Raw genomic sequence first — 24,107 nt, 5'->3', positions numbered from 1 at the left:
TATGCCTATTTTTTGTTGTTATTGATCAGCAAAAAATATATTTTTGGTGTGACCAGAATTTTAGTAATTAGCTTATGTGTGCCATGAGATGAAAAAGGTTGGCAACTGCTAAGATAGACTGCCTCAGTATCACAGTGCTTGTGTTCAAGTTGCCCTTATTTTACTCAACAGTGGCCCCAGAGCGCAAGAGTGGCAGTTCAGATATGCCAGAGGGAAACCATAAAGCGTTTCCTTTAAGTGAAAAGGTGAAAGTTTTTGACTTGATAAGGAAAGAAAAAAAATCATATGCTGAGGTTGCTAAGATCTATGGTAGGAACAAATATTCTAGCTGTGAAATTGCCTAATTTATAAGTTACACTTTATCACAGTTATTTATGTATAGGAAAAACACGGTGTATACAGGGCCTGATACTCTCTGCGGGGGGTTGTGGGTTGTATCTGCTGCAAATAAGGTGGTACTACCAGGTAAGGCAGGTACTTCTGTAACAGAGCGCTCAGCACTAACAGTAGCCTAACCCTGAGCCGCATTGTCAGTCATACCCCATAAAGCCCACCCACAGAGGCTCATCCTCTCCCACTGAGGTGAGGGCTATTTCGGTGGTGCTTCGAGAGCCTGTCTGCTCACTGCTGGGTGCTCTGAGTCCCTTCCTGCCCTGGTGGGTCTGGCGAAACTGGCTGTGTCTGGCAGCTGTCACATCTGCAGAAGTGAGAGGAAAGTAAGTGAATCTGGTGGCAGCAGCCTATAGGGATGTGCCTGGTGTCAGCTTGCGCACAAAGGGCAGACCGAAGCCTATCCTAGATGAGGATGTAGGAGGGGAAGACGGGCTTTTGAGATGGCTATGACCCTGCAAACAGCTTGGCTTACTGTATAGAACTGCCCCAGTCCCTGAGTGGGTTCAGAGGCCAGCCAAAGGAAGCTGGCAAACTCACGTGCCTAGGATCTTTTGCATGAATGGCTATGAATAAAGTCAGCTTAGGAGACTCCACACAAATAGCCACTGGGCCCTAGAACTACACACAATGCTTGCAAAGTGTTCTAAAATTGGGAGGTAGTAAGGCCACCCCATTTCCCAGGCTAACCTGGTGCCATTTGGCAAAACACACAATTGTGAAACTTCTAGATTTTAACACAGTCTATAGCTCAGTTCCTGGGTGTTGATATGGAGGGAACAGCAGTAGATACACTTCCACATAATATCTGCCATTGCTGTCTGTTGCCTGATTAAGTTCAAACCCCCAATGCAGTGCGTCTCTGCTCACAGGCTCCTCTGGAGCACAGTTCAGGCAGTTTATAAATAGTTATGACAGCAAGGCCTGGATTCCAACTCCAGCACTGGCTACACAGCGCTGTGGGCTCGTCAGTGACCCTCAGAGGGGGGTAGTGGCTGTGGGCCTGGAGCAAAGCATTCTGGGCCCTCCCCCCACCCCTGGTCTCTCAGATGGGGCAACAGGCTAGTGGGTTTGCAAAGGGGAAAATAATTTCTCCCAAGGGGTAGAACCTGTAGACCATCTGGTTTGGACTTCATCTTCCAAAGTAAAGCAATTGACCTCAGCAGAAAGAGAACGTGACCTTGGCTGGTTGTTGGGGCCCCAGAGATCAGCCTGGAACTCTGGTTTAAGAGATGAACCAGTTAGGCTCCATCCCAGACAGAGCACCATCTAGTGACCATCGAACCATTAAAAAAAAACCCCAAACCTAGAAACTTAATTTCAAACAGTGGTTCTTGGATGTTGGAAGGGACAGGTCTGTGAGAGCTGTGCTCTAGAGGAGGATTTGGGGCAGGTCTGTGAGAGCTGTGCTCTAGAGGAGGATTTGGGACAGGGGGCTGTGAGAGCTGTGCTCTAGAGGAGGATTTGGGACAGGGGCTGTGAGAGCTGTGCTCTAGAGGAGGATTTGGGACAGGGGCTGTGAGAGCTGTGCTCTAGAGGAGGATTTGGGACAGGGGGCTGTGAGAGCTGTGCTCTAGAGGAGGATTTGGGGCAGGGGGCTGTGAGAGCTGTGCTCTAGAGGAGGATTTGGGGCAGGTCTGTGAGAGCTGTGCTCTAGAGGAGGATTTGGGACAGGACTGTGAGAGCTGTGCTCTAGAGGAGGATTTGGGGCAGGTCTGTGAGAGCTGTGCTCTAGAGGAGGATTTGGGGCAGGGGGCTGTGAGAGCTGTGCTCTAGAGGAGGATTTGGGACAGGGGGCTGTGAGAGCTGTGCTCTAGAGGAGGATTTGGGGCAGGGGGCTGTGAGAGCTGTGCTCTAGAGGAAGATTTGGGGCAGGGGGCTGTGAGAGCTGTGCTCTAGAGGAGGATTTGGGGCAGGTCTGTGAGAGCTGTGCTCTATAGGAGGATTTGGGGCAGGGGGCTGTGAGAGCTGTGCTCTAGAGGAGGATTTGGGGCAGGGGGCTGTGAGAGCTGTGCTCTAGAGGAGGATTTGGGGCAGGTCTGTGAGAGCTGTGCTCTAGAGGAGGATTTGGGGCAGGGGGCTGTGAGAGCTGTGCTCTAGAGGAGGATTTGGGGCAGGTCTGTGAGAGCTGTGCTCTAGAGGAGGATTTGGGGCAGGGGGCTGTGAGAGCTGTGCTCTAGAGGAGGATTTGGGACAGGGGGCTGTGAGAGCTGTGCTCTAGAGGAGGTTTTGGGGCAGGGGGCTGTGAGAGCTGTGCTCTAGAGGAGGATTTGGGGCAGGTCTGTGAGAGCTGTGCTCTAGAGGAGGATTTGGGGCAGGGGGCTGTGAGAGCTGTGCTCTAGAGGAGGATTTGGGGCAGGGGGCTGTGAGAGCTGTGCTCTAGAGGAGGATTTGGGACAGGGGGCTGTGAGAGCTGTGCTCTAGAGGAGGATTTGGGGCAGGTCTGTGAGAGCTGTGCTCTAGAGGAGGATTTGGGGCAGGGGCTGTGAGAGCTGTGCTCTAGAGGAGGATTTGGGGCAGGTCTGTGAGAGCTGTGCTCTAGAGGAGGATTTGGGGCAGGGGGCTGTGAGAGCTGTGCTCTAGAGGAGGATTTGGGACAGGGGGCTGTGAGAGCTGTGCTCTAGAGGAGGATTTGGGGCAGAGGGGCTGTGAGAGCTGTGCTCTAGAGGAGGATTTGGGGCAGGGGGCTGTGAGAGCTGTGCTCTAGAGGAGGATTTGGGGCAGGGGGCTGTGAGAGCTGTGCTCTGGAGGAGGATTTGGGGCAGGTCTGTGAGAGCTGTGCTCTAGAGGAGGATTTGGGGCAGGGGGCTGTGAGAGCTGTGCTCTAGAGGAGAATTTGGGGCAGGGGGCTGTGAGAGCTGTGCTCTAGAGGAGGATTTGGGACAGGGGGCTGTGAGAGCTGTGCTCTAGAGGAGGATTTGGGGCAGGGGGCTGTGAGAGCTGTGCTCTAGAGGAGGATTTGGGGCAGGGGGCTGTGAGAGCTGTGCTCTAGAGGAGGATTTGGGACAGGGGCTGTGAGAGCTGTGCTCTAGAGGAGGATTTGGGGCAGGGGGCTGTGAGAGCTGTGCTCTAGAAGAGGATTTGGGACAGGGGGCTGTGAGAGCTGTGCTCTAGAAGAGGATTTGGGGCAGGGGGCTGTGAGAGCTGTGCTCTAGAGGAGGATTTGGGGCAGGGGGCTGTGAGAGCTGTGCTCTAGAGGAGGATTTGGGACAGGGGGCTGTGAGAGCTGTGCTCTAGAGGAGGATTTGGGGCAGGGGGCTGTGAGAGCTGTGCTCTAGAGGAGGATTTGGGGCAGAGGGGCTGTGAGAGCTGTGCTCTAGAGGAGGATTTGGGGCAGGGGGCTGTGAGAGCTGTGCTCTAGAGGAGGATTTGGGACAGGGGGCTGTGAGAGCTGTGCTCTAGAGGAGGATTTGGGGCAGGTCTGTGAGAGCTGTGCTCTAGAGGAGGATTTGGGGCAGGGGGCTGTGAGAGCTGTGCTCTAGAGGAGGATTTGGGACAGGGGGCTGTGAGAGCTGTGCTCTAGAGGAGGATTTGGGGCAGGTCTGTGAGAGCTGTGCTCTAGAGGAGGATTTGGGACAGGGCTGTGAGAGCTGTGCTCTAGAGGAGGATTTGGGACAGGTCTGTGAGAGCTGTGCTCTAGAGGAGGATTTGGGGCAGGTCTGTGAGAGCTGTGCTCTAGAGGAGGATTTGGGGCAGGGGGCTGTGAGAGCTGTGCTCTAGAGGAGGATTTGGGGCAGGGGGCTGTGAGAGCTGTGCTCTAGAGGAGGATTTGGGGCAGGGGGCTGTGAGAGCTGTGCTCTAGAGGAGGATTTGGGGCAGGGGGCTGTGAGAGCTGTGCTCTAGAGGAGGATTTGGGGCAGGGGCTGTGAGAGCTGTGCTCTAGAGGAGGATTTGGGGCAGGGGGCTGTGAGAGCTGTGCTCTAGAAGAGGATTTGGGACAGGGGGCTGTGAGAGCTGTGCTCTAGAAGAGGATTTGGGGCAGGGGGCTGTGAGAGCTGTGCTCTAGAGGAGGATTTGGGACAGGGGGCTGTGAGAGCTGTGCTCTAGAAGAGGATTTGGGGCAGGGGGCTGTGAGAGCTGTGCTCTAGAGGAGGATTTGGGGCAGGGGGCTGTGAGAGCTGTGCTCTAGAGGAGGATTTGGGACAGGGGGCTGTGAGAGCTGTGCTCTAGAGGAGGATTTGGGGCAGGGGGCTGTGAGAGCTGTGCTCTAGAGGAGGATTTGGGGCAGGGGGCTGTGAGAGCTGTGCTCTAGAGGAGGATTTGGGACAGGGGGCTGTGAGAGCTGTGCTCTAGAGGAGGATTTGGGGCAGGGGGCTGTGAGAGCTGTGCTCTAGAAGAGGATTTGGGGCAGGGGGCTGTGAGAGCTGTGCTCTAGAGGAGGATTTGGGACAGGGGGCTGTGAGAGCTGTGCTCTAGAGGAGGATTTGGGACAGGGGGCTGTGAGAGCTGTGCTCTAGAGGAGGATTTGGGACAGGGGCTGTGAGAGCTGTGCTCTAGAAGAGGATTTGGGGCAGGGGGCTGTGAGAGCTGTGCTCTAGAAGAGGCTTTGGGACAGGGGGCTGTGAGAGCTGTGCTCTAGAGGAGGATTTGGGACAGGTCTGTGAGAGCTGTGCTCTAGAGGAGGATTTGGGGCAGGGGGCTGTGAGAGCTGTGCTCTAGAGGAGGATTTGGGGCAGGGGCTGTGAGAGCTGTGCTCTAGAGGAGGATTTGGGACAGGGGGCTGTGAGAGCTGTGCTCTAGAGGAGGATTTGGGACAGGGGCTGTGAGAGCTGTGCTCTAGAGGAGGATTTGGAGCAGGGGGCTGTGAGAGCTGTGCTCTAGAGGAGGATTTGGGGCAGGGGGCTGTGAGAGCTGTGCTCTAGAGGAGGCTTTGGGACAGGGGGCTGTGAGAGCTGTGCTCTAGAGGAGGATTTGGGGCAGGGGGCTGTGAGAGCTGTGCTCTAGAGGAGGATTTGGGGCAGGGGGCTGTGAGAGCTGTGCTCTAGAGGAGGATTTGGGACAGGGGGCTGTGAGAGCTGTGCTCTAGAGGAGGATTTGGGACAGGGGCTGTGAGAGCTGTGCTCTAGAGGAGGATTTGGGGCAGGGGGCTGTGAGAGCTGTGCTCTAGAGGAGGATTTGGGACAGGGGCTGTGAGAGCTGTGCTCTAGAGGAGGCTTTGGGACAGGGGGCTGTGAGAGCTGTGCTCTAGAGGAGGATTTGGGGCAGGGGGCTGTGAGAGCTGTGCTCTAGAGGAGGATTTGGGGCAGGTCTGTGAGAGCTGTGCTCTAGAGGAGGATTTGGGGCAGGGGGCTGTGAGAGCTGTGCTCTAGAGGAGGATTTGGGGCAGGTCTGTGAGAGCTGTGCTCTAGAGGAGGATTTGGGACAGGGGGCTGTGAGAGCTGTGCTCTAGAGGAGGATTTGGGGCAGGGGGCTGTGAGAGCTGTGCTCTAGAGGAGGATTTGGGGCAGGTCTGTGAGAGCTGTGCTCTAGAGGAGGATTTGGGGCAGGTCTGTGAGAGCTGTGCTCTAGAGGAGGATTTGGGGCAGGGGGCTGTGAGAGCTGTGCTCTAGAGGAGGATTTGGGGCAGGGGGCTGTGAGAGCTGTGCTCTAGAGGAGGATTTGGGACAGGTCTGTGAGAGCTGTGCTCTAGAGGAGGATTTGGGACAGGGGGCTGTGAGAGCTGTGCTCTAGAGGAGGATTTGGGGCAGAGGGGCTGTGAGAGCTGTGCTCTAGAGGAGGATTTGGGACAGGGGGCTGTGAGAGCTGTGCTCTAGAGGAGGATTTGGGACAGGGGGCTGTGAGAGCTGTGCTCTAGAGGAGGATTTGGGGCAGGGGGCTGTGAGAGCTGTGCTCTAGAGGAGGATTTGGGACAGGGGGCTGTGAGAGCTGTGCTCTAGAGGAGGCTTTGGGACAGGGGGCTGTGAGAGCTGTGCTCTAGAGGAGGATTTGGGACAGGGGGCTGTGAGAGCTGTGCTCTAGAGGAGGATTTGGGGCAGGGGGCTGTGAGAGCTGTGCTCTAGAGGAGGATTTGGGACAGGGGGCTGTGAGAGCTGTGCTCTAGAGGAGGATTTGGGACAGGGGGCTGTGAGAGCTGTGCTCTAGAGGAGGATTTGGGACAGGGGGCTGTGAGAGCTGTGCTCTAGAGGAGGATTTGGGACAGGTCTGTGAGAGCTGTGCTCTAGAGGAGGATTTGGGGCAGGGGGCTGTGAGAGCTGTGCTCTAGAGGAGGATTTGGGGCAGGGGGCTGCTCTGGCACTGCCCAGGCTATGCCCTGGAGTCAGTCTAGTCCCTCAGCCATCTACGATTTGAAAGAGTTTAGTTTCAAACTAGGTGCTGACTTTGAGGGCTTTCATGGTTCAACCGTCATCCTTCTTCCCACCAAATCCATGCTAGTACTGACCATAAATTACTTAATTCAGGATTAACAAAAAGTCAGTCCTCAAACTGACTCAGGTACACTGAATTTGAGTGGGAAGTAAGAATGTAAAATGTGGAAACAACTCTTCTATCTTTGCTGTTTGTTAAAGTCCTGCAATTAGTACAACCAAAGTAAGTACTATTTCTGTTGTTGAAAATGTCTCACCACTTCAACCCTGGGTGGTGACAAATGTCTGAATGCTCTATGGACTCGTGAGTACACTCTAGGGATCTGCTGTTATTCACGTTGCGCACTCGACTGTAAAAGTACTGGACTTATATTTACTCGCTACATGGCCAGCACGATGCTTGCTGCTTTTGCAGGGCACTGTTTTTAAGGTACTTCTTTCTCCTCTTCTGCCCATTTCTTCTGTATTTACTCACAGTCCTTTTCAACCTGGTGCCTGGCAGTGTATACACACCTCAAGTACTTACTGAATATTTATTCATAGTGACAAAGTCATCATAGTCACCCAGGATTTACCCCTGTCCCAAGAGTGTGGCTGTTGTCCACCTATCATCCAGGCTCTGGAGATCCCATGTTATGAGGGAGAAGGGTGGCAATATAACTGTATCAGAGCTTTACCCTGTGGGCGGCTGCAAGGTCCCTGGTTTCACTGCACTTTGAAGAGATCTTAACTGTGGTCTGCTTTACATTAAATATTTTATTCATATGTGGGTGTTGGGTCCCCAAACCAAATAAACCAAAGATTTTATCTTCTGCCTGTCTCAGTGTCAGGTCAGCCAAGGGGAGAATGGTTTACCTGAGGAGCTATGCCATCACCAGTGGCCCAGCCAGTCCCTTCACAGGGACCTGACCTCCTGGAGCACCCGGCATGGACTAGATGGGCCTGCAGAAGAAGATACCTTAAATGGCTGTCTGCTGACATTTTGAGCTTCCTTGTGGGGCGGGGGCTGTTCTGTGTATTGTGGGATGATTAGCAACATCCCTGGCTTCTACCCCCTACCTGTGAATAGCAGCCTCCTCCCCTAGTGAGACAACCAACATAATCACCCCCTGGTGAGAACCCCTGCCTTAGAGAAGGAGGGGTGGTGGGAGGAAGGGTTTCTCTTCCCAAGTATCCTGGGCTGCCCTATGAGAGGCTGGGAGCCTGTGCTTCTCACCTCTGGTGATCCCTTATAAGCTCTTTTTTTTTTTTTAAGGTAAGAGGCAGGGAGACTGTAAGGCAGACTCCTGCATGAGCCCCAACTGGGATCCACCCAGCAAACCTGTCTTGGGCCAATGCTAGAGTACCAAGCTATTTTTAGCACCTGAGGCTGATGAGCTCCAATGGAGCTATTCTCAGCTCCCTGGGTGAAGCTTGAAACAATCAAGCCACTGGATGTGGGAGGAGAAGAGGGAGAGAAGGGGGAGAGGGAGGGAGGATGTAAAGCCAGTAGCCACAGCCACCATCACAGCTGCCTGGCCCATGCAGGTTTGCATTTGATTCGGACAGATGGTAATGAAACAATGGAGCCAAGAACTGGTGGGCCATTACTTTTAATCCTAGTTCGCATCCAGTAGGTGAGAAAATATACACAGTGGGAAAACACTTCCCTTTCCATTCAGGGCTCCCAAAGCCACTGACTCATCCGAATATTCTTACAATCAAAGGTTTATATCTCACCAGCCTTATTCACCTCTGTTCCCCATCTCCTTCTCTTTGCACAAACTCTGCACAAACTGGCTTCTTTTTCAGCACTCCACCATCTTGGCTGCTTCTCCTCTGCAATGCTAATGGCAGGAACTGAGAGAGAGAGAGAGAGAGAGAGAGAGAGAGAGAGCGCCTCAGGTCTGCCTTATTTTATAGTGTAGAAATTAAAGCCTGTAAGCCAATATACAAACAAGGAAGTCTCTGATACAAAGTCACTTTTCTGAGGCATAAATGGGATTCCTCTTAAGAGTGCACCACCCCACATCATGCAACAGTCCAGGGTGTGGGGAAAAGCTTAGTGTTGAGGCGATCTTAGTATTAAAAGGATGTTGAAAAGATCTTAGTATTAAAAGGGAGGGAAAAGCTTAGTCTTAAAACTAAGCCTTAGGCTATAAGGACCTTGCCAGCTTACAGCCTGTCCCCCCACACCCAATGCAAACTATATGCAAGCAAACATATACATCATATTTACAAACTTATTTGACCAACAGAGGAAGAAGCAGGTGGTCACTTCTCCTGTGTGCCCTGACTGGGAATCAAACTCAGGACATCCATACACCAGGCCGATGCTTTATCCACTGAGTCACTGGCCAGGGCCAGTCCTGCTCAAATTTTAAAGTGCATGTCAGTCCCTGGGCAGCCTGTAAAAATGCAGATTCTGATTCCATGAGTCTGAGTGGGCCTGAGGTCTGCACCCGCAGGGAGCCTGTTAGAAATTCAGGGACCAGGATTGGAGTAGCAGGGGCAAGACTGTGATGGTGGCACAGGTGTCTTAATGATCTCTTTGTTAGAGGTTAACAGAACCCACAGCAAGTACTAAAGAAAAAATATGACAGATTATAAACAGGGGCTCTCAGATGATGGACACAAGGGTTTAGTGTAGCCTTAGGAGCTGGCGCCACCCCTCTCTCCTCTGGCTCTGATTCGGTTTCTGCCACCTTTGCCTCCTTGGCCCCACCCACTTATCATTAGTGCAGGGGCAGTCAACCTTTTTATACCTACCGCCCACTTTGTATCTCTGTTAGTAGTAAAATTTTCTAACCGCCCACCGGTTCCACAGTAATGGTGATTTGTAAAGTAGGGAAGTAACTTTACTTTATAAAATTTATAAAGCAGAGTTACAGCAAGTTAAAGCATATAATAATAATTACTTACCAAGTACTTTATGTCGGATTTTCACTAAGTTTGGCAGAATAAATCTTTATAAAACAACTTACTATAGTTAAATCTATCTTTTTATTTATACTTTGGTTGCTCCACTACCGCCCACCATGAAAGCAGGAACGCCCACTAGTGGGCGGTAGGGACCAGGTTGACTACCACTGCATTAGTGGGAACAGCACAGATTTTCTGAGAAGGGAGTGTGTGAGGTAAGTAAATGGATTAACAACCTGCTTCATTGGAACACTGGATGGGGAGAAGTCCAGAGCACTGTGGCACCTTTTTTATCTGAACAAGATTCAGATCCTGTAACAATGGGATGGACCTACAGGAGGTCACTTCATAAGTGGGGGAAGGCCAGGGCTCAGGGAGAAGCCCTGGTGAGGAGGACCTGGGTCCAGCCCTCCTCTGCCTGCATCTGACTCTAGCTGGAGGTTCCCTCTTCTTCTTCTTCCCTCTGGGCCCACCTGCCCTCCAGGGATGATGACACAGATCTGCAGAAATATTCTGAGCTCAGAAAATGAAAGCCATCATTTAGATCTGAGATGTACTCTTCCCTCTTAAAGAAGATCCCACGTGGGAAAATCCACACTTAGGAAATTGGCAAATTAGAGATGACTATTTGCCCCACTGAAATGATTTCCCAAACCTCAGTGAAAGAACTTCCTGCATGGTTTGTTTGTATTTTTTTTTTAAACAATAAGCCTCCCTTGATGCATTCAGGATCACTCAATTTACCCAACTTGTGTAGATCATACTTCAAACTTATCTGTCTTATGCATAACAGCCTTTTCCAAGGGCAGTGAAGGTCTGAGAAAGATGGGTAAATTGGCGATATGAGACCATCTTACAGAAGTCATCCTTGGAGAGTTGTGTTCTGACTTTGGCTTCTGCCAGGAAGCTCATTTCTCCATCCAGAGAACTGACCTCATGATGAATGCTACTTAGGAAGGTACACAAATTCTGTGCATTAATTCTGCTTCATCAAGCAAAGGGGGAAAAAGACAAGGAAGAAGTAAAAACTAAGCAGAGACACTAGAATAGAGAAGGATTACAGTTTATCTGGCTTTTGGTGGCCATCACGTGATGAGAGTCAGGAACCTGTAGTTTGGGACATTATATTTAGACAGATTCTAAAAACCATTCAGGGAACTTTTGCACAAGAATTGGGAGAAAAAGAGAAGATGGCTGGACAGACCAACTATGCTTAGTTTTAAAAAAAGTTAATGCTGATCTAAGTGGCATCAGGTGACGGTGAAGTCAGAGAGCATGGCCAATGTCACTGCAGTAACAGCGTGGCACTTTTTTTGCATCCACAGGGATGTGATCTTTGGAATATAAAAGCCAGTCTCCCATCCTTTCAGCTGCTGAGTTCTCCCTGAGCATGCTGATGCAACTTCAACAGCTCAGAGCTATATTTAGCATTACCCAAATACCCACTTCCCAGACTCCACCCTCCCTGCCCCTGAAAATTATCTATGTCTGCTGTATTTCTGTTCCAGCCCACTGCAAGTGTATAAGATTCGGGAGGAACTGGCTCCAGGAACCATCGTGGCCAATATTACAGCTGAGGACCCTGATGATAAAGGTTCTACCAGTTTCCTCCTCTACAGCATCACTACTGTTAACAGCTATTTCATGATAAATCAGTGTAAGTCCCTTATTCACATCATTTGTGGACATCTTTTATTTCAGCCAGCCATTTGGATTTTTTCAAATGTTTTATGTATCTTCTGATCCAGGCATGCCTTTCTGTTAGACCATCATAGTTGACCTGGTACTAAGCATATTAGGAACAGCTGACATGGGGGTTGGGGAAACTAAACACGACCTCAGGTCGACAGTTGTATCCCTGCTTCACCTTAGAGGCAGGTTCCTAGGTGAGAGCTGGGAGGTCATTGTCCTGAGGGTACTCTGAAGTGTTCTGAAGAGAGGCTCTAGACCAGGTGTGGCCAACAGGTTTTGCCCTCAGGACAGATTAGAAAAAGTTTTTTCACCAGGTAGATGAAATATTAAAATTTAAAAATGTTAAATACAAAAATGATTTGTTTAAGTAAACAAAATTTTATTATGTAATTTGTTTATAAATAAATGTGAGTGAAAATAATTTTAATATACAATATTATTTTAATAAAAATATATTTTAACAAAAATAGAATTACATACCATATAAATATCCAAACTGTATCGCAATCAATCGAAACAATATTTAATTTAGAATGAGCTTGAAGGGGTTATATCGCAATAAAACAATTATTTCATTTTACAAACAGCCTGGACACGTTTTCAGTTATCAACTGTAGCTATTGTCTATGCTACAATACCACTTGATTCACCCTAGATTAGTCACACTCGGAATTCTTTTCCGTGTATCACTATCTTCTTAAATATCTCAATTTCCAATAATCAAAGACGTTTCCGCTTCTGAGTAGCTGATATTTTAAAGTAGCGGAGATATTAAAAATTTAATCGCGGGCTGCACAAACTCATTATGCGAGCCAGATCCGGCCAGTGAGCCATTGGCCATGCCTGGTCTAGACCAAAGTTGTCCAATAGAAATAGAATAGAAGCCACTTAAATCATTTTAAAGCCTCTAGTAGCCATATTTTTAAAAAGTAAAAAGAAACAAGTGAGATTAATATTTTAAGGCATTTTAGCTAACCCAACAGTTTCAAACTATCATTTTAACATTTAGTTAATATTTAAAGGTTATGAATGAAATATTTTATATCACTGGGGTTTCTTTTGTACCAAATCTTTAAAGTTTGTTGGGTATTTTATATTTACTGCAAATCTCAGTTTGGGCTAGCCCCATTTCTAGTGCTAATCACATGTGGCTAGTTGTTATTGTATTGGACTGTGCTGATCTAGATCAACTTGCTGGATTGCTGAGCATTATTTTCCCATCTAAGTGTCTCAGAGCAGAGAAGGCTATTTCTCCTATAATAGCCACTTTTTTATTAGGGTCTCAGTACCTACCACACCCTATGCTGAGTGACTCACCTGCATTCCATCTAAAGTACTCAGCATAGCAACCCAACGAACTATCATAATCTGTATTTTACAGATGAGGAAACTGAGGCTTAGGAGAGAGACTCAGATAGGTGAAGCAACTTGTCCGAGGTCTCAGAGCTTGTATGTTGTTGAGTCTGAAATACGAACTGAAGCTGTCTGACTCCAGATCTTACCCTCTTCATTATTCCTAGACAGTATCACATCAGGAGTTCCTGTGACATCACCAAAAAGAGACTTCACTTTATATAATGGTTTTGTGGAGTCCAGCACTGGATGACAGTCCCAGGAAGACAATGTGTTATTTGCCCCATAGGCTTAGGGCAAAGTATACCTGCTCTCAGGAGAGACAGGCCGAGGCAATAATTGTGCTCTGAAACCTTCCTAATGTCCTGTCATCAGAACTGATAGTACAGGGACAGACCACCTTGATTTAAAATTCTGTTGGCTCTAGTATTGCAAAATTGAAATTTTAACAAATACAATGTTTGGGGGAAGCATATTTAAGACTCTTTGGTCATAAGTAACAGAAATTAAGGCAAGTCAAACCAAGCAAGATAAAAATAAGATAAAAGATGGGGACTCTTATGAGTAGGATACTGAGTATCTCATGGAAAGAACGGGACAGTCAGGAGCTAGGAAGGTGGGAAGCAGCGCCACTCCTTGCCCTCAGCCCCTAGAGTTCTGGCCTGTTACCTGTAGCTCTACTATTAACTTGACTGGTTACCCAGTGTATGTCTCCTCGCTACAAATTCTACAGTAAAGGAACCCAGTGCACTAGCTGAAGTCAGCTGCCTACCTGTCCAGACCCCTATGGGCAAAAGCTGCTGCCAAGGGCCCAACCCCGATGGTTGGGGTGAAAAATTCTGGAAGCGTCAGGCTAGATACTCCAATCAATATCTAATACAGGAACTTAAACATGAATTTTTAAAAATGTGTTTGTATGAGAATATTCCCTGTGTAAGACAGTCCTCATATCAGAATGTTCTTTTCAACATACTGCAAGTCTCCAGCTGCCCTTACACTTCATTTCTCTCCAAAGAGTCATGTTCTGACCTTTGCCTTCTCAGTAACTGGTACCATCCAAGTGGCCCACAGGCTAGACCGCGATGCAGGTGAATTAAGGCAAAATCCTGTCTTTTCTCTGGAAGTCCTAGTGAAGGATAGACCCTTTGGAGGCCAAGAGAATCGCATACAGATAACCTTCCTGGTGGAAGACATTAATGACAACCCTGCTACTTGCACGAAGTTCACCTTCAGGTACGCACACCCTGAGACACATGCTGGGCGTGTCACCTGCTTGGTGGAGCTCTGCCCTTGGGCCTGTCTGGTTATTCTCAGGAGAACCTGAAGAATTATGGGTATTGGGACATGGCTCACAAAATAAGTAGATTGGCACTGTCTGGTTTAGTCGATAGGTTTTCCTTTCATCACCCTTTTTTCTTGCTTCTCGTTCATTTTCTTTCTCTTCGTTATTTACCTTCTCCACTTTCTTACTTGGTTTAAAAACATTTTTATTTTGCTCTCTTCTACATGTTCATCTCCATTGGTGAAAAGCACCATGGGGACTTGTTGGACCCTCTCTGGGCTGTGCCTTTGTTTATTGCCATGTGTGGCAAGATGGTGCCGTTAGTTGTCAGTTATAACAGCTGAGACTTCAGAGTAGAAACTGGGAGCTCCTCAAGAAACAAATTGCTAGTAAGATGAATAAATCAAACCAAGTAATTACTTAAAACAAAATAAAGCATTTAATTCACTTTACACAATTCAATTGCATGTAAACTAAAGGCAACAGAAAAGGGGGAAATGCAGATACAAGTGGAATGTGAGTTCTTTTGTGTATTTTGATCTGTTTGTCTCATGATCATTATTTTAAAATCGTGTGCCTTGTATTCTGGGTTAATATGCCTTTCTGGAAACAGCACTGTCTCTCTACTAACTAATTTGTCTGTGTGCCACAAGGTAGAAACTCCCTGGGTTAGCTTCCTCTCCACAGGGATTCTGGGAGAGCTAGCTTGAGCTGCTTGGGAGTCTGAAGGGGGCTCCACCTGGGGCAAGACTGGACCGGGGTAGGTTTCATTTTCAGATGTCCATTTAGACAGAGTTTCCTTCTGAGTCTGTCAGTTTGTCTTTGATTGGTTTTGCAAGTTGGCTTTTTAAACTCCAGGTGATTTTGGACACAGACACAACACATAGTATGTCTGTGCAAAGGACCAAGAACCCTAGACAAAGATTGTCTAAGGCAAACAATAGAGACATAAATTTGTTTATTATGGTGCTGAATGTCTCCCTGTTTTCCCAATTGGCATGCCCTGCATAATGCTAAGATTAAGTGTGGTCTTGAGTCTGATATTAAAACCACTAAACCCTGTTCTGGACACATTCTATTGCCCCTTCAGATCCAGCCTTTAGCATCTCTACCCTGCTCTGTGCCCCAGGAGGCTGACCTGTATGGATTATCAACTGGCTCGCTTGCCCTGCAGTTTCTGGTTGGCCAGTGGAAGGAGGGGGATGAAGTCAGTGTATTTATTCCCCTGCCCTCCCACCCCCTGTCAATTGCATGAGGCCCCCCACCTCCTGAGGGTCTCAGTTCCTACAAGGAGCCTGCAGCACACAGCACTATCTCTCCCTGGGTTCCAGTTTCAGGAACTGCTTCCTGAACTGGCTCCTTCAGGCTTAGGTATGGTCAGGATGCTCCACTCTTACTAGGTTGGAGCTATTGCTCCATCTTGTGAGATTTCCATATATCCTCTGTGTACCTTTGTAATAGTCCTTTTACTAAACCTCTTCTAGAATTTTCCTAATTTGCCATCTACTTCCTGCTAATGCCCCAGTAAAGTCAATAATAGCCTTGACCGTGTGATAAGTTCCTACCCCAAACCTTACCTCAGCGTCTGTTGGATGGGTGGAGATGGTTGCCATGGGTAGTTAGAACTGTGACTTCTCCAGCATTACATGCAGAAATTGAACCCACCTCTGTTAACCACTGTCTGGGCCCTGGGGATGAAGTAGAGAGGATATGGAGAGACCCTCTGCTTTCTTAGAAAATCTAAATCTATGTGAGCATTCTTGGGTGGCTCCAGTGCATCCAGGAATTCTTCTCCTCGTGCGCTACCCTCCTAGGACCAGTCACCATCACCTGGGAGGGAACTGTGGTCAGACTGGGAGTGGGGCAGCCTGCTTGGAGGCAAGGCTTGATAAATGAGAGGAAGCGCTTTCTAAGTCAAGTGCTTAGGGGGAAATACCAAATGTCAGAGAAGAAGGAAAGAACAGACCAGGCAGCCCCAAGGAGCCAATTGCAGAGACCTCTTTTGGAATGAGAGGCTCACCCGGCTTCAGGATGCTGGACTCTGTCGATGATGATACAACCTCCTGGCCTTCACAGTGTTTGAATCAAGGTTCTGGTTTCCAAACCATCTGTGAGCCTGGAGGTTCACTGACTGATGGAACTTGAAGTAATATTTACGATGGTTCTAACACAAGCAACACAGAATTGTGCCTGTATGCATTAACTTTCTTGGACAGGTTTTGAAACCACTCTAAATCACTGTTTCTTCACCTATACAATAGGGACAAAAATATAAACCCTTTGGAGATAAGGGAATTAGAAATAGTATTTTTTTAAAGATTTTATTTATTCAATTTTCAGAGAGGAGAGAGAGAGAGAGAGAGAGAGAGAGAGAGAGAGAGAAAGGGGAGGAGCAGGAAGCATCAACTCCCATATGTGCCTTGACCAGGCAAACCCAGGGTATCGAACAGGCGACCTCAGCGTTCCAGGTTGATGCTTTATCCCACTACGCCACCACAGGTCAGGCCAGAAATAGTATTTTTAAAGTACTTGATATGAAACAGCAGTTAGCCAGCATTTAACAAATAGCATATATTCTGAGTACTTATGAATAAAACCATGACACTGTGAATGCAAGACAGGAACGTGAATGCCCGGACTCCAGTGCCGCTGAGACCCAGAGGCGATCTCTGCCTGCAGGGCCAGTGGCCATGGCTCTGCAGATTCACACTGAATTCAGGCAGATGGTAAAGGAACTGTAGAGCCAGAGGATGGTCGGTCATTCCGTTTATTAAAGTCTCATAATGGCGGATGAGCAAACAGGCAGGGAAGACCGTTTCCCTTTCTCCTCACGGGCCCCCACCAGTCCCAGAACTCCCCAGCCAAACAGGCTGGACTGAAATCAGGGCTCCCAAGCCCCAACTTGGTTTCTGGTTCCACAACCCGGACTCTTTCTCTGGACTCACCCTCCTACTCACAAGCCCCTCGGCACTCTCCATCAAAACCGGCCAGGCAGAAATACTCCTTCTACGGCAAACAATCACCCCTCCCCACAGTGGCAGGCAGTCTGCAATTTGCAATCTACCACCCTGAAGGCAAGCACCTGCCACCTTCCATAAACTACACACAGGGCACTGCCCTGCGCCAGTGAAAAATACAAGTGAGGAAACCTAAACACACTTGTTTCACACTTGAAACACATTGGTTTGCCCAACACTCCACCCCTTTAGGATTGCTTGCCTCACAATCTACACCACAGGTATCCCAGTGAGAGGAATGAGGTACCTTACATAAACAAACAGACTATAGCAACAGCACAAGTTATACAATTCCAACAATTACAAAGGTGCCCTTCACAATGTCCCCCTGAGCACTCTGCCCAAGGCACAAACTGGAGGCCCATCTCTAGCCCCTACTCCACGGTAGGTGGATGGGCCTGTATATTAGAGTGCTGTGTCCATGAAAACCTTAACGTGTCCTTGGTCCATCTCTTCAACTGGACAAGAGCAGCTTTCTGGTGCAGGAGGGCTTCCACCAGAGCTGGGCCTTCCCCCCCACCCATCAGGGTCTCTTATACTGTCCAAAAGTGGTATGTCCATCCAACAAGGGAGCCAGTGCCCCCCTCTGGTTGCAATCCAAGAGTCAGTCCACGATAGACAGCCCAGCTGTCTGTGCAAATCACCCAAAGGTCCATTACAGGCATCTAGGTTCACATAGAGCCTCAGGCCACCCCCCTCATCCCTGTAGTCATGCCAGCTCTGAAGACATTGCCCCAAGGAGGAGTGCGTGGCAACAGTCCAACCTGTATACCTCTGCTCCAGAGAGCATGATGCAATGCACCCCTATGTCCCACAATCGCAGCAAGCCTACCAGGGGCTCAGTAGGTACTCTTTGTTGGGTTTTTACCTTCTGGAGTCTGCGGACGGCACCTTCAGCCTGAGCCTCCTCATCCTCAGCAGAGGAGCCGGAAACGCCTGCTCCTGCCGACTCAGAGCCACTCCGCTGGCACAGCTCCATCTTTAGCTCCTGCCACTGCTGGCTCTCAGTCTGAAGCTTAACCCGCAGTTGTTTCTCCAACAACTGCCACTGCCAACATTCAACTTCCAGGGCAAACTGCGACTCACAAACCTGTAGATCGCTCCAGTCCCAGGTGCTGTGGGTGCTCAGCAGCTCTCAAACCTGGTCGGCCTCTTTTTCCCACGCTTACTCCAGTTCAAGCCATTGCTGGTTCTCAGCAGGTCTAGTTCTCAGCTAGACCTGCAGTTCTCGGATCGGATCTGCAACTCTTCATGGAGGTTTTGGCTTTGGGCAGCCTCTCGCACAGAGCTCTCAGTTTCATCTCGCAGGACTGTATAAAACAGCCAGCCAACAGTCCCCAAAAGGAGAGCCATGGGGAACCATACATGCAGTAGATAGAGCATCAATCACCAGGTTTTAAATCCTGAGGTCCTTGGCTTGGGCACAGGCTCACCAGCTTGAGTGCGGGTTCACTGGCTTGAGCAATGACCAGTCCTCCACACCACCCCTCAAGTGTGGCTGTGGCTCCACATCTGATCTGAATCCTGCCGGCTGTGCCAGATGTAAGGTCAGTGGCTGGGGCCATGCAGCTGCACATTGAACTTGGGCAGATGGTAAAGGAACAGTGGAGCCAGAGGATGGCGGGCCATTCTGTTTCTTAAAGACTCATAATGGCAGATGATCAAACAGGCAGGAAGACTGCTTCCCTTTCTCCTCACAGGCCCCCACCCGTCCCAGCACTCCCCAGCCAAACAGGCCAGGCAGAAATACCCCTTCTCCAGCAAACAATAGCAAACACTCGCCCCTCCCCATGGCAGCGGGCAGTCTGTAATTTCTAGCCTGGCCACCCTGAGGGCAAGCACCCGCAGCCTTCCATAGGCCACACACACAGGGTGCTGCCCCTTGCCAATGCAAAACACAAGCAATCAAACCTAAACACACTTGTTTCACACTTGAAACACATTGATTTGCCCAACACTGCAAAAGGCACTGTGGAGATTCAGTCACACCTGTCAGAAAAGCGCTTTCAGGAGGCAAACCCACTTACCCTCAGAGACCTAAGACCATCCTTGCTCTCGCTTTGCTCCACGTTGGCAGAGTCCAGAGCATGTGTCAGCTGCCATTCAGAGATAATGTGGAATACAGGAGGCAGCTCAGTTTTGTTGCAAAGAGAGGTGATTGTACAGAGGGTTAAAGAACTTAACATGTGTTAGTCTGGGTGCTCTGAGAGCAAGACACCAAACAGGATTCAGTGTTGATGGTGTTGCCTGACTAGGCGGTGGTGCAGTGGATAGAGCGTCAGTCAGCCAGGTTTTAAATCCTGAGGTCCTTGGCTTGGACACAGGCTCACCAGCTTGAGTGCGGGTTCACTGGCTTGAGCGTGGGATCATAGACATGACCCCATGGTCGCTGATTTGAGCTGAAGGTTGCTGGCTTGAGCAAGGGGTGACTGGCTCAGCTGGAGCCCCCAGTCAAGGAACATATGAGAAAGCAATCAATGAACAACCAAGGTGTTGCAACTATGAGTTGATGCTTCTCATCTCTCTTTCTCTCTTTCTGTCCATCTGTCCCTATCTGCCCTGCTCTTTCTCAAAAAAAAAGAAAGTTAACTGTGTTTATTAGGGAAGATGGAAAATGCCTGTGGGAGAAAATGAGCAGAGAGCTAGACAAGGCTGGGTGTCCTCAGTCTGTCACCTGAAAGGGGACCCAGGTCTGTAGCCAGCCAGCTGGTGGTGTGTGGATACTTGACTTTGTGAAGGAAGAAGTTCACAACATGAGTCCAGGAGATTTTGACAATAGGTTTATTAAAGCTGGGGACAGCAAAAGAAGGAAGGGCCCAGAATAAAAGAAGCAACAGGAGAGAGGATAGGCGGGGCTGCCTTGAGCCTCAGAAACCTTCGGGAAAGAAGTGAGCCGACACTGGGAAGTCAGAGACAAGGGGCCTTGGAGATAGGCTCGGGGGTTGTCTCGGGATACACTGCCACCGCTCACTGCTCCCCGGGTTGCACATCTGCGGGGACACTTAGAGTCTAGGAGATGCATGCCTGTGGGGGAAGGAGGGAGAGAGGGAAAGCGGTCCTCATGCTCTTGGAAGGGAACTAAATCTGATTGGGTCTTTTGTTTTGAGGTTTTTTAAAGAATGGGAGCTTTTTAAAAGATTTTTTTTTTTTTTCATTTTTCTGAAGCTGGAAACAGGGAGAGACAGTCAGACAGACTCCCGCATGCGCCCGACCAGGATCCACCCGGCACGCCCACCAGGGGCGACGCTTTGCCCATCCTGGGCGTCGCCATGTTGCGACCAGAGCCACTCTAGCGCCTGAGGCAGAGGCCACAGAGCCATCCCCAGTGCCTGGACCATCTTTGCTCCAATGGAGCCTCGGCTGTGGGAGGGGAAGAGAGAGACAGAGAGGAAAGCGCGGCGGAGGGGTGGAGAAGCAAATGGGCGCTTCTCCTGTGTGCCCTGGCCGGGAATCGAACCCGGGTCCTCCGCACGCTAGGCCGACGCTCTACCGCTGAGCCAACCGGCCAGGGCTATAAAGATTTTTTAAAAATTGATTTTTATCAGGGTGGGTATGAGAAGCAAGAAGTATCAACTTATGGTTGCTTCACTCTAGTTGTTCATTGACTTGACTGGGCAGGCCCAGGGTTTCGAGTTGGTGACCTCAGCATTCCAGGTCAACACTTTATCCACTGCACCACTGCAGGTCAGGCAGAATGGGAGTTTTTAAAAGTTTTATTTATTGATTTTTAGATAGAAAGGAAGGGGGTGGGAGAGTCAGAAATATCGATCTGTTCCCATATGTGCCTGGATTAGACCGAGAGTTTAGTGGAGGATTTCAATAGACTTTCCGAGTGTGCCCTTTCAGGGTGAAGGTCTCTGTGGATTGCGCAGCTCCAGGGCAGGGGGCTCAGTCACTGCAGCTGGTCCTGGAGCTAAACTACAACAGAGGCCTGGATGTGATCTCTAGGGAGGTAACCTTCTCTGTCTGGCTGTAAATTGCTTGTCCAGCTTGTTTAGCTATCTGCCTCAATTTCCCTTTTTCACTTGCCAAGGAATTTCCCTAGTTTCTTCCCATCCCGCCTCAAGACCACATGCAAGTCTGACCCGAGTGAAGGAAAGAGAGGGAGGATGGGCAGAGAGGTGCTGGCCCGTGGGCCGTCTCTGGAGGGATTGGCTATGGCACTAGGGAGTCCCGAGCCAAAGTCAGCTGTCCTAGGACAGGAACGAGCCAGCTTTAACAGCTCTGCCACACCCTGTCATGGGTGCATGCCTCATTGCAAATATAGCAAAGGAACACAGCAGCTGGGGTCTGTGGTCAATTATATTCCTGTGACTGAAGGTCTTCCAGGCACATTCTCATGGCAGCCACAATATATTTTTGAAAGAAATTCTGCCTAAGGCAAAATATGATTGAAGAGAGATAGCAATAAATAAATAAATAAATAAATAAATAAATAAATAAATAAAACCAAGCAAGCAAATGAACAAACAAACCTCAAACCAAGGCTCCAGCCTGTATATTCCAACAGGCCTGTATATGTGCCCCGTGCAATGTGATTTCACCATTCCTCCCATCACAAGATAGGCTTCTCTTTCTAGTCCTTGAATCTATACTTGAGCACATCAGTTGCTTTGCCCATTGGAACAATCACAGATGTGGCTCAGCATAGGCCTGAAAGGTTAGTGTACATTGGGACTTGTCCTCTTTTGCTACTTTTAGAAACCTGAGATCTTTGTGTAAAGAGCCCAAATTAGTCTCCCAGAGGATGAGAGACAACATAACACAGAGACCAACCACCTCCCTCCCACCAGATATGTGGACAAAGCCACCCTAGCTGCAGCCAAACTGCTAGTGAGGACAGTGACCAGCTAAACCGGTCAAAAACAAGAACTAATGGGCAACCTTTAATTTTGTAAGAAATAGTAAATGCCTGTTGTTTTAAGCCACTAAGTTTTGGTCTGGTTTGTTACATAGCAAAAGCTAATTGATATCATTTATGTCTATTTCATAGATGGAAAAACTAAAATTTGGAAGCTTGATAAAGTCCCTCAGTGAACTGAAGCTTCAAGGTGTTAACCACTCTTCTTCAATCTCTCATACCAAGTTGGGTTTGACCAGATAGCTCTAGTTTGGGGGCAGCTTTACTCATTTGTGCTGTTTGCCTAGACCCTGAAGTGACTGGAGATTGGAAGCTCTGAATTTGATTCTTAATAAACCTCTACTGAATTAATGATACTAAAGTAGTAGAAGGCCCTTCTATGAGATCAAAGCCATTAGAACACAAGTGGAGGAATTCCCAATCTGGAAAGCATGGAGGTGAGGGTTATAGGCGTGCAGGGTTTCCTCTAATCAGGTTACAAACTTATATAGGCAGGGGAAGAATTCACATTTCTCTTGTATTCTTCTTCACTACTGTGCTAGCCTCATAAGCTACCATTCATTCATTCAACAAATATTTATTGAGCATGCCCAGAACAAAGCAGACAGAGATCCCTACCCTTGTAGAGCTTACAGTCTAGTGGGGGGGAAAGACAATAAACAGAATAAATAAGTAAGCTATATAGTATATATATTGGAAAATAATAAGTGCCAAGAATGAAACATAAAGGGGGCAATGGGAGAGGGAGCAATGGTTGGGGTCATACACATTTTAGATAGGATAGCCGGGTAGCCTCCTGAGAAGGTAACGTTGGATTGGAGATTAAGAAACGGAAAAAGCAGCCATATGGACATCAGTGGGCAGGGCACCCCACAGGAAATGGAAGAGCCTGGGGCATGTTCAGGGAGCACCAGGGGCCCGAGTGGAGGGAACCAGAAGTGTTAGTAGGCGATGAGTCAGACAAGGAAGGGTGAGTGGCAGTGCACATGATGAAGGGTCCCGGAGGTCCAGCGGAGGGTGTTGAGTGAAATGAGGAGGCACTTGAGATTTCGGAGCAGAGGAGTTACCTGATCTGACAACAGTCTAACAGGATCCCTCTGGCTGGTGTTTTGATCATTTTAAAGGAGGCCAGAGCAGAGCAGGGACACCAGGTAGGCAGTTACTGCAATAACCATGATCTTAGTTTGAATTGAAATGAAAGCAGAGATGTCTAGCCTAGGGTCTATGTCAGAAGGAACACTCAATCATCATTTGTTGGGGAAAATACTGAATTATATCTCTTTGCCAGCATTACGATGCCTGAAAGAGCAGCCAAGGGGACGTTGCTTCTGGATCTGAACACGGTCTGCTTTGATGCTGACAGTGAAGCACCAAACAACCAATTCAACTTCACCACGCCATCTGGAGCAGGGAGTCCTGGAAGGTTTTTACAGGATCCAGCTGGCTCTGGGAAAATAGTGGTCAGTTAATGGTCATTGCATCATTGAAAGGGCATGGGGGAAGCTGGTCTAACATGCATAGTGCTTTTGCTGCACCAGAGAGAGAAATTTCCAAGGTAATACCCTCTCTGCGCAGCTGGAACTCACAAACCTAATAGTAACTTCGTTTTCCCCATTTGCTCTTTATTTCTCCCAGGTTCCAGGAATCATCTGTTATGCATAGTTATGCCTGGGGTGCTAAGGACTGGATTTTTTCTTGCATAGCTGCAGTTTGCTGTGCCTGCTTAGCTGCCTCTATAGTCAGATTAGTGCCCTCTGGGCTCAAGCACTTCATGTATTTGAGTGCTCCTTCTAGGCCCCTGGAAGTGTGAGGTGAGAGAAAGCAGGTCCAGGGCCAGGGGGGATATGAGTGTGTCCTGCTAAACTCAGCCTTGTAGAACCACTCTGGACCAAAGGGGAATGAGAAAGAGGCTGTTAGGAAGCCTCACTGCACAGTATCTCCACAGGGGCAAAAGCAGAATTGGAAGGGCAGAGGAAAGTGGGGTGTTTGGGGGAGTCTTGGAGGGCAGTGATCCTGGTGTGGGGTCCTTTTGCATCAGAGATAAAGCCTCAGGGAGGAGAGCAAGCAGCCCACTAAAAGGCACCCTCTCATCCCCCTTCTCCACCTCCCATCCCAAGCCCTTCTTTGGTCCTCAAGAAATTCTTACCAATTTTATTCATAGCATCAGCTAAAAAGTAATTTTTTTTTTCTGTTTAGGAAATTAATACATGTTCACTGTAGGAAATGTAGAAAACACAGAAAAACATTACCATTCAGTGATAACCACTAACACATTTCCTCCTCCTTCACTATATTTAGATTTTATT

The 24,107-nt window shown here is 48.7% G+C and overlaps 1 protein-coding gene across 1 annotated transcript in view; it reads left to right on the top strand.

Moving 5' to 3' along the window:
- CDHR3 (cadherin related family member 3) overlaps positions 1-24,107 on the top strand; it is a 257,056-nt gene that overhangs the window by 201,941 nt on the left and 31,008 nt on the right. The window contains exons 9-11 of the mRNA XM_066354381.1: positions 11,105-11,253; positions 13,685-13,874; positions 23,090-23,261. Of these exons, the coding sequence (XP_066210478.1) occupies positions 11,105-11,253; positions 13,685-13,874; positions 23,090-23,261 (511 nt within the window). The remainder of the gene's footprint in view (positions 1-11,104; positions 11,254-13,684; positions 13,875-23,089; positions 23,262-24,107) is intronic.

Source organism: Saccopteryx leptura, chromosome 12 (assembly GCF_036850995.1).
Source record: "Saccopteryx leptura isolate mSacLep1 chromosome 12, mSacLep1_pri_phased_curated, whole genome shotgun sequence".
NCBI classification, from domain to species: Eukaryota; Metazoa; Chordata; class Mammalia; order Chiroptera; family Emballonuridae; genus Saccopteryx; species Saccopteryx leptura.
The sequence above is the reverse complement of the archived record's forward strand: the minus strand, read 5'-3'. Positions and strand labels throughout refer to the sequence as shown.